Source organism: Colobus angolensis, unplaced genomic scaffold (genome assembly GCF_000951035.1).
Source record: "Colobus angolensis palliatus isolate OR3802 unplaced genomic scaffold, Cang.pa_1.0 Scaffold95, whole genome shotgun sequence".
Lineage (NCBI taxonomy): Eukaryota > Metazoa > Chordata > Mammalia > Primates > Cercopithecidae > Colobus > Colobus angolensis.
Window position 1 is genome coordinate 1,086,190 of NW_012123487.1, and position 9,935 is coordinate 1,096,124.

Consider the following 9,935-nt stretch of genomic DNA (forward strand, 5'->3'; position numbering starts at 1 on the left):
GTAGAATAACACTTTCACCGTGTTAGCCAGGATGGTCTCGATCTCCTGACCTCATGATCCACCTGCCTTGGCCTCCCAAAGTGTTGGGATTACAGGCATGAGCCACCGCGCCCAGCCACGCCTCTATGTTTTGAAAGGTGCAGTAATAGTCACCACCAGACTAGAACCCATGATACGGGATGGCTGCCACCTCAACAATGCAATCAAGCCGTAGTGCAGTGGTGCCATCAGGCTCACTGTAGTCTTGACCTCCTTGGCTTAAGCAATCATCACACATCAGCCTCCCAAGTAGCTGGGACTACAGACAGGCACCACCATGCCTGGCTAATTTTTTAAATTTTTTTTCTAGAAACAGGATCTTGCCACGTTGCCCAGACTGGTCTTGAGCTCCTGGGCTCAAGCAAACCTCTCTCCTTAGCCTCCCCCAAATGCTGGGATTATAGGTGTGAGCCACTGCACCTGGCCAACAGGAATAATTTTGTCTCCTCAGGAAGTATGCTTGAGGAGTGGAGGAGAGGTAATATGATTATAGTGGTGGATACATGGATTCTTATACAAGACTTCTGGAGTCCAAATCCTGGCTCCATCACTTACTAGGGATGTGACTCTGGATAGGTTTGGGTTTTTGTTTGTTTGTTTGTTTTTTGTTTATTTGTTTGTTTTGAGATGGAGTCTCGCCCTGTCGCCCAGGCTGGAGTGCAATTGCGTGATCTTGGCTCACTGCAACCTCTGACTCCCTGGTTCAAGCGATTCTCCTGCCTCAGCCTCCTGAGTAGCTGGGATTACAGGCACGCGCCACCATGCCTAGCTAATTTTTGTATTTTTAGTAGAGACAGGGTTTCACCATGTTGGCCAGGATGGGCTCGATCTCCTGACCTCATGATCTGCCCACCGCCTCCCGAAGTGCTGGGATTATAGGAGTGAGCCACTGCACCCGGCTAAGTTATTTTATCTCTCTGTGCCTCAGTTTCCTCTACTGTACAATAGGTATAATATGAGTGCCTACCTCAAATGGTTGTTACAAGGATTGCATGCGCTTTTAGTTCTAACATGCATAAGGCATATCATTAGTGCTATGTAAGTGTTCCGTATATAAATAATTGCCAGGCATGGCATGACACCATTTGTGGGGGGAAAAAAGATACACACCAGATACGTACATGTGTGTCAACTCATGGAAATGTGTCTAGAAGGATACCTGCCTCTGTGGAGGGGACTGGAATTGGGAATAACGATCAAGGGGAACTTCAGTTTTATCTTTAATTTTTGAATATCTACTGTGATAATGTATCTCTTTGTGGCTTATGAAATCAAGAACAAGTAATTTTTTTAATTAAAATGTAAAAACAGGCCAGGTGCAGTGGTTCACGTCTGTAATCCCAGCACTTTGGGAGTCCGAGGCGGGCGGATCACAAGGTCAGGAGTTCGAAAACAGCTGGACCAACATGGTGAAACCTCGTCTCTACTAAAAATATAAAAATTAGCCAAGTGTGATGGTGCACACCTGTAATCCCAGCTACTCAAGAGGCTGAGGCAGGAAAATTGCTTGAACCTGGGAGGCGGAGGTTGCAGTGAGCTGGGATTGTGCCATTGCACTCCAGCCTGGGTGACAGAGCAAGACTCTTGTCTCAAAAATAAATAATAATAATTAAAAAACAAAGTGACCAGGAAGTAGTGAAGAAGGGGTGAAGAGCTTTGCCACCTGGGAGTGAAGGGGAGGATCACAGAAAAGATGACATCAGAATTGGATCTTAAAGGAAGCACTGAGGTAAGGGCACAGCTGCTCATGCCTGTAATCCCAGCGCTTCGAGAGTCGAGGTGTGAAGATTGCTTGAGTCCCAGGAGGTCAGGGCTGCAGTGAGCCAAGATCATGCCATTGCATTCCAGCCTGGGTAACAGAGCCAGACCCTGTCTCGAAACAAAACAACAAAAAAGGAGGTGTTGCTAAAGACATGAGCACTTGATAAGAACATTATGTATGTGGAATATGTGTTACCAGAGTTTGGGTGTTGTGGTTGGGCAGAGAGGAAAGGAGGACTGGGTAGATCAGGCTGAAAGGAAAGGGTTAGGGTTGGTTGTCAAGGGGTTTCCCACCACATGAAGGAAGTTGAACTTTGTGTAGACAATTTTTTAAGCCACCCTAAGTAACATGATCACATCAGAAAAATCCTGTCAGCCATGTCGAGGGTGGATGGAGGGCAGGGAGTGACTGGTTTAAGAGGCTGCTAAATTGCCCAATCAAGAATTGCAAAATAATGTCTATGTAAGGAGAGACAAAGGGGTTGATTTGAAAGATAATTAGGAGGAACAACAAACAGTACTTGCCCCTCAGCATCTACCCCACCTTTCTGTGGTAACTGTCTCCTGCTTTGGGGACATCACCTTTTTTCACTTTTAGCCCTTGTGCTTTAGGCTGGAGGCTCTATAGGTAGGATAAGGGACCTAGGCTAAGGCATTAACGCAGGCCACCTTTCCTGGAGTAGCACATGACATTAATAAGTCTAATCAGGCCATCAAGACCTGTCCTGGGACTTTTGTTTTGGTTTGCATTGTTTTAAATACAGACAGTGTCTTGCTTTGTTGCCCAGGCTGGTCTTAAATTCCTGGCCTCAAACAGTTCTTCTGCCTTGGCCCCCCAAAGTGCTGGGATTACAAGCATGAGCCACTGTGCCTGGCTTTGTCCCAGGACTTTTATAAGTGAACTCCCTCTTCCTGGACCAAGTTGCATAATGATGGAAGCCTGTGCTGCCTGGAGTTGCCACGGACCCGGGACAGAGCTGATCCAGGGAAAGTAGTCTATAGATAGATCCTAGTAACATCTTTTGAGCCCAGAAATGAGCATACCTTAGCCAGCTGTGCCTGTGGATTTATCATGAGCCAATGAGCCAGTGCTGGTGAGTTTTTAAAACTTTTTTTTTTCTTTTTTTGAGATGAAGTCTCACTCTGTCACCCAGGCTGGAGTGCAATGGCGCAATCTCTGCTCACTGCAAACTCCGCCTCCTGAGTTCCAGTGATTCTCCTGCCTCATCCTCCCAAGTGCTGGGATTATAGGCAAGTGCCACCATGCCTGGCTAATTTTCATATTTTCTGTAGAGATGGAGTTTCACCATGTTGACCAGGCTGGTCTCAAACTCGTGACCTCAGGTAATCCACCCACCTCAGCCTCCCAAAGTGTTGGGATTACAGGCGTGAGCCACCGTGCCTGGCTTAAACACACTTTTTGATCTAATCCAGTTTGAGCTGGGTTTTCTATTTAAACTGACTCCATACAAAGGGTATTCACAGTACATCCCTAATGATTAGCATTGGGAACAGGGAGCATTTTTGAAATTCACTGCTCTTGGGTTGGTGTCATGATGAGGATAGAAGACAGAACGATGTCTGTAGCCACTGTCGAGCCCCTCTTAGGGAACTGTGAACATCCTTCCTAATTCACTACATTGGCAGAATCTAGGTCTTAGAGACCTTAGAAGGGGTGGCTCCAAACAGTGCCTGTCAGACATTGGGATCTCACAGATTTCACAGAGCAACAGAATTCCAAAGAAAAATCTTAAATTCCAAACTAGAATTGCTAAGTTTAAATTTTGTTGGGTAAAAACGCAAACAAACAAAACCACTGCCTTCTACCCTCTTCATAACATCGTGAAAGAGCCAACACTGTCACACACCCACAAGCAGAAAAGGTAATAGGTAGCAATGAAAGATAGCCCTTATAAAATGAATCTATTTGGCTTTGTGAAAGACTCACTCATACTCACTTTTCTCATTTTGTCTCAGACATGTGCACGCTTTTCACTTGCAATACCAGTCTGCTAACTGGCCTCGTGGAGAATCCTGTGCCCCTCAGTAATCTGCCTGCAGCCCTCAGCACCCATCCTCATCCCCAGGACAGGGAGCATCTGGATAACACAAGGTTCTAGGGGACCCCAGCAGGAAGAATGAAGAACTGAAGCCTAGCAGGAAAATTGAAGGTCCCAGTGAAAGACCTCACTGTTTGTGCAGGGAGGATCTAGCCAGAGAAGCCAGGCAGGTAGCACGTAGAACATAAACAGGCTTGGAAAAAACCTCCCCTTCCCACCACTGGCAGAGCCCAAGCAGCTGTCTCCCCAGCCCACTGCCTAAATAGGGATGCACAGAGCCCTGAACACAGAGCTTCCAATGCTGGGTCAACATGAAGGTCCTGGGAGAGACTGGGGACTGCGAACAGGCAGGTTTCCCCCTCCAGAACAGCCTCCTGGAGGACTCAGTGTCAACAGAGATGGGCGTTTACAGGAGCATGTACATGGCTCTGAAGGCTTCTGTGCTACAGGGAACAGTGGGTCATTCAGGTTAGCTCCAGTGGGGGAGGGGTGTTGGTGTAACTGTGATTCTTTCCCACCATACCGCTCACTGGAGCAGGCGCTTACCCTTCCACCCCATCAAGCCAGGCTGGTAGAAGGGAGTCTTTGACCAGTAAAAGACTCTGGTTGGATAAATACACACTGTAGTTGTGCAGTCAATATCAGAAAGTGTTCTCAAGTTCCAGTCTGATGGACCCGAACATCCCAGCCCTCCCCCTAAGCACGCATGGGCGCGCACACACACACACACACGCGCGTGCACACACACCCATTGGAGACTGGATGGAACCAGCGACTGAGAGCAGGGACCCTGGGGTGGAGCACAAGGATAACAAGACCCAGGGGATAACGAGGACAGTGAAAAAAGCAGGGAGGAAGGCCAGAGGAGAGAGGGTTCCCAATGGCCAAATCCGGAGACAGAATGGACTGATAGGAAACGCAATGAAAAAAGGAAAGTACTGTTTTGCACCGTGCCCTGCATGCGCAAATTCACAAAAGAAAGAGCCTTTCTATTTTCTGGCAATAGCCTCAGTCTTTCCACTCTTCTGATGCTAAGGGCTGAGTTAAGGGATTATATAAAGATGTACAGGGGACATCAAGGGAGCCAAAGAGTTCATGAACTGGAATCCTAGTGCAGGAGGCCTCACGAAGTCTACAGCAAGAGTCAGTGATGGATTCAAAGAAGGGCCCTCGGCAAACCGAAATCCTCAGGTCTTTTGGTCAGGTGATCTGACCTTAACACAACACACCACCTCTTTGCCCTTGTTAATTTCTTTCTGATGCTGCCAACACATATATCTCTCCCTTACATCCCACCCAAGCTTCCCAAGTGACTCCAAGATCTGGCCAACTCTGGACAATTGTCTCAGTGTGGCTCCAAAGGTCACAATCTCTGACCAGGCTACAAATCACCTGACCTTGGGCTAAATGCCCATCAGCTGGGGCAAAGAATGGCAGGGGAGGGGACTTATGGCTGCCTTGGATGTGGGCACGTGAGTGCAGCAGTCTCCCTTAGGTGTGCAGGGAAGGCACCCTGATTGACATGTCTGGTTCAGCTTGCATGAGTCCAGTTCTGTCTCCAGGGTGGCTCTCCAAGGAGCTTGGAGCACTATTGTGCCATCCCCAAGCATTGTAGATTCCCGACCGATACACATCCAGTTATAGCTCTTGAACTTCATGTCTCCAAGGTCAAGTGTGGCTGAGTGACCTGGGATCTCACAGTCCCATGCTCCTGGGGGCCCAACTCCATATCAGAGAAGCTGGAGAATGTATGCCAAGTTGTATGCACTGTGTTCTTTATTGAGACAGAAGTGGGATGGGGAGGGTAACCCATAGGCAGAGAAGTGAAAGGAGGGAGGAGTGGAAGCCATCTATTTCCCAACTCTGCCTTTCCTCCCAGCTTATGATGGTGGGGGCTTGGCCACCAGCCATGGGATTAAGAAGGAAGACCCGCCCCCCTTAGACCCCTTAGATACAAGCACAGTGTTGCGTGAGAAGGTTGGGCACTGTCTCATACTTGAAAGAGTAACCTCCATCCGAGGTGGTGCGGACACGTAGGGGCCTCATGGTCCCTGGGAGAGCAGCACAGCAGGGCTGGGCCCCTGGCAGCAAGGAAGGGGGCTGGGCTGGGGTAGGGGGAGCCCCAGGGACCGGAAGGGGCAGGTTTGGTGGGATGTGCAGCCCACAACCACCATGGCAGTAGTGGAAGATAAAACTGGGAGGGTACACGATCCACCGTTCCCAGCCCAGCTCCTGGAAGGAGATGTTCAGTGCTACTCTGTGGCAGTTGGCGTGGGCAGCTGGTTCCTCCGGAGGCCTCTGCAGCAGGCGCAGAGCAGAAGGAGACCAAGGCCAGGACATCGGGGGAGTTGAACGTCGGGCTCTCTCCCCTCCACTGGGTGGTCTGGTCCGAGTGTGGGCCACCAGGAAGGGCATGGCCTCAGGCTGGGCTGAGCAGGTACAGAGGGGACAGCGCAGCAGCAGCACCAGGACGGGGTGGGTCAGCAGAGAGAGGGCGGAGGTGGCCAGGTGCAGCACGGCCCAGCGAGGGGGGGCATGGCCCAAAGACATGGGCACAGCGACGGGTCCTGCCGGTGACAGTGCCAGCAGGCCTAGCAGGGGCTCAGAGCTATTAGAGGCTGCTGTGCCCTGCCTGTCCAGCCCAGTGTGGAACCACAGCTGGGCTGAAGTCACTTGGCGGCTGCGTGTGTGCTGGGATGGCCGGAACATGTATGTAAAGAGGCCCTCCTCAGCCTCCTGGGCCAGCCCTCCGGCAGTTGGCTTGTCCTCACAGCTGGCACCTGCAGGAGACAGAAGAAAAGGGAGAGGGCAGCCCTGACTGGCAGGGCCTGGCACCCCTCCTCTTCAGCAGAAGGGATGTGGCCGCCAGTCATGAGCCAATGATAGGCTGCACTCTGCTCCATGCCCTCCAGGATGTGGGGACTCTCCTGAGTTTTGGGAGAGCTTCTGTAGGCTCCCCATATTTAAATTTCATCATGAAAGGACTTTAAAAAACAGAAGACATTGCCAACTTCTCTCTGAAGTGGTTTTACCAATTAACATGCCCATCAGCAGTGTGTAAGAGGCCCTGTCTCTCTCCACTTCACCAGCACTAAGAATTGGTATTAGACTTCAATGCTCACTCACCAGACAGTGTTAAACAGTATCCTGAGTGGTGTCTACATGGATGGTTGTTATGTTACTTTTTTTTTTTTTTTGAGACAGAGTCTTACTCTGTCACCCAGGCTGGAGTGCAGTGGCATGATCACGGCTCACTGTAGCCTCTACCTCCTTGGCTCAAGCAATCCTCCCACCTCAGTCTCCTAAGAGACCACAGGTGTGTGCCACCACACCCAGCTAACTTTTGTGTTTTTTGTAGAGACAGGTTCTCACTATGTTGCCCAGGCTGATCTCAAACTCCTGAGCTCAAGCAATCTACCTGCTTTCGCCTTCCAAAGTGCTGGGATTATAGGCGTGAGCTATCACACCCAGCCATATTACTTTTTTTTTTTCTTTTGAGATGGAGTCTAGCTCTGTTGCCCAGGCCGGAGTGCAGTGGCGCCATCTCGGCTCACTGCAACCTCCGCCTCTGGCTCTGTCTCCCGGGTTCAAGCAATTCTCCTGCCTCAGCCTCCCAAGTAGCTGGTGCCACTATGCCTGGCTAATTTTTTGTATTTTTAGTAGAGACGGGGTTTCACCATGTTAGCCAGGATAGTCTCGATCTCCTGACCTTGTGATCCTCCCACCTTGGCCTCCCAAAGTGCTGGGATTACAGGTGTGAGCCACCGCGCCCGGCCCATATTACTCTTTATATCTTTGGCATGTCAGAAATATTGTATAATAAATTCTTTAAAATAATTCCATTTTTAAAAGACAGGTTTACACCAAAAAAAAAAAAAAAAAGAAGAAGGAGGAGGAGGAGGGAAAGGCGAGTGGGAAGGAAGAAAATGGAGAACAAGGAGGAGGGGGAAGAGGAGGAGGGCTGTAACTCAGAACAGAGGGGAGTCCTTTCAAGAATGTGTAGTTGGCATCCTCACACTGACACACTCATAGACTATACTAATCATCCTGGAGCAGCACCCGTTGATGGACTGGCAAGTGGAACTATATACTGTTACATGGCTTCTTTCATTATCTAGTCACAATTGGTCCATTTTGCAGGTAAGGAAATTGAGGCTTAGAGAGGTGAAATGACGTCCAACGACTAAGTGGCCAGGCTGGAATTTTGCCTGATCCCAAAGCCATCCTTCTCCCCACTGTGCTGCTAACGGACTGAAGTGAGGGAGGCAGGGGTCCTCTCTAAGAGAAAGGTGGACCAGATCACAAGAAAGCCCACCCGGAGGAGGGCTTATCCATTCAGTCAGTGGAACAAGGGGACACACATATGTCGAGACAGGAACTCAAGATAAGATAGACTAGTTTTCCAGAAAAGTTTCCCAACTAATCTTTTGCCTGTATCTCTGAGAGCTTCTCAGTCTCAGCTGAGAAGAAGTAAAGAAACAGGGTCTGGAGCAGCGAGCAAAGGCAGAGATAGGAGGAAAGGTGGCAGGAAGGGGCCCAAGCCCAGACATCTCCATCTCTAGAGACCCCTGGTCTCCCAGCGCATACCTCCCAAATGCCTCCCACCTGCCATGCACTCTAGGTACAGCCTCTCCCTTAATCCTGAGAGGTTGGCATTATCGCGCATTTTACAGATTGGGAGATAGAGGCATAAGGAGGTTTAATAACTGGCCTATTGCTGCAAAGTCACTGAGTGGTAGGGCTAGGATTCAAACCCAGGTCCACCTGGCCCACAAACCCATGCTGTGCCTTGCTGCTTCTCAAAGTCACCCTGCCAGTTCCCCCACCCTCGTTACCTGTGGCTGGGAAAAGGATGGCCTGGGAGACATCCTCCTCCTCCTCGGGCTCAGAGCCCCTGCGTGTGAAGCCCCCCAGGGCATGTCTTCGGGGCAGTCGCCTGACTCCAGGGTCCCCACCTTCCCTGGTCACCACGGGGGACCCCAAGGCATCCAGGAACAGGGCCCTCACCTTGGCCAGAACAAGCTCCCGGGCCAGCTCCGGCCCTTGGCAGCTGTGACCATCTTGTGGGGCCAGCAGCAAGAAGAGCAGTAGGGGCAGCACCATAGCTCACCTGGCCCTGCTAGCGGGGAACCCACACCCTCCCCCGTGCCCTTTCTGCCAGGGTCTGCCCAGGGCCGCTCCACTCTCCCCTCCCCATCCCACACCCACCCTCTTCTACCCTTGTCACCCAGTCTTCTCCAGTCCTTTCCACGCCCCACAGTCCGAGTTGCCCCTGCCCGTGGCATTGAGACCTCCTATCTCTGACGCAGATGTCTGTGGCCATGAGCCTTATCTCCCACTCCCGCCAGGGATATGGGGGAGGGGCTGGGGAGGATTTCGCCCCAAGCGACCTGACTCACACAAGCAAACATACAACCCCTTCTCCTACACACACACACACACACGCACACGCACTCTCTCTCTCACACACACCCACATCCAGAGGTTTACATCAGGTGGGACAGGAGCCTGGGAGCTGCAGCCGGCCAGTCCCGGAAAGTGTCATTTGTCAGGGAGACACAGTGCACCACCCCTCAGACCTTCTGAGGCCCCTTTGAATAAGCAGCTGCTGGGCCGCCCAGCCCTTGGGGGAAGGGCTGGAGCCGGGGCTAGAACCGGGGCTAGGACCGGGGGCAGGTGGTCCTGCCTGCTCTATACTTAGCCCAGTGGAGCCAGTCTGGGCTCCTGTCCTCCAGCTGTGTCATCAGAGAATATTTTTGGGATTGGCAGCTGCAGGCGCCTCTGCCACTCAGGCCCAAGCCTGGCGGGCGGCTAGGGACCTGGCGGCTGGAGGTGGGAGGGAGGAGGGGGAAGAGGCCCAAGCTGTGGGAGGGGGCTGGGAAGAGAGGCTCCCAAGAGCAGGAAGCCAGGCAGCGGGCAGGAGAGGCTGCGGGGCCCCTCGCTGGAGAGGCAAACAGGAAGGACTGCCCCCTGAGCGCCAGGCTTCGGCCCGGGAATCGCCGCCGCCGCCGCCGCCGCAGAACTGCAGCTTGGGGCCGAGGGTAAGGAGGCGAGCCGGGAGCGGGAGGCCCGGGA

The 9,935-nt window shown here is 51.7% G+C and overlaps 2 protein-coding genes across 2 annotated transcripts in view; one reads left to right on the top strand and one right to left on the bottom strand.

The window, feature by feature from the left end:
- Positions 1–5,614: 5,614 nt before the first annotated feature.
- Positions 5,615–9,162, bottom strand: INHA (inhibin, alpha). The gene is made up of 2 exons (XM_011932190.1): positions 8,696–9,162; positions 5,615–6,640 (listed from the first exon to the last, which is right to left on the bottom strand). The coding sequence occupies exons 1-2, from the start codon at positions 8,961–8,963 to the stop codon at positions 5,808–5,810; spliced, it is 1,101 nt and encodes a 366-aa protein (XP_011787580.1). The 5' UTR covers positions 8,964–9,162; the 3' UTR covers positions 5,615–5,807.
- A 7-nt stretch (positions 9,163–9,169) lies between these two features.
- OBSL1 (obscurin-like 1) overlaps positions 9,170–9,935 on the top strand; it is a 21,489-nt gene continuing 20,723 nt past the window's right edge. The window contains exons 1-2 of the mRNA XM_011932351.1: positions 9,170–9,263; positions 9,810–9,901. Of these exons, the coding sequence (XP_011787741.1) occupies positions 9,170–9,263; positions 9,810–9,901 (186 nt within the window). The remainder of the gene's footprint in view (positions 9,264–9,809; positions 9,902–9,935) is intronic.

Excerpts from the sequence above, each read along its gene's own strand:
- INHA (XM_011932190.1), bottom strand. The coding sequence starts at position 8,963 with ATGGTGCTGCCCCTACTGCTCTTCTTGCTGCTGGCCCCACAAGATGGT. Across the intron at positions 6,641-8,695 it reads CATCCTTTTCCCAGCCACAG|GTGCCAGCTGTGAGGACAAG; the intron begins GTAACGAGGGTG and ends TGTCTCCTGCAG.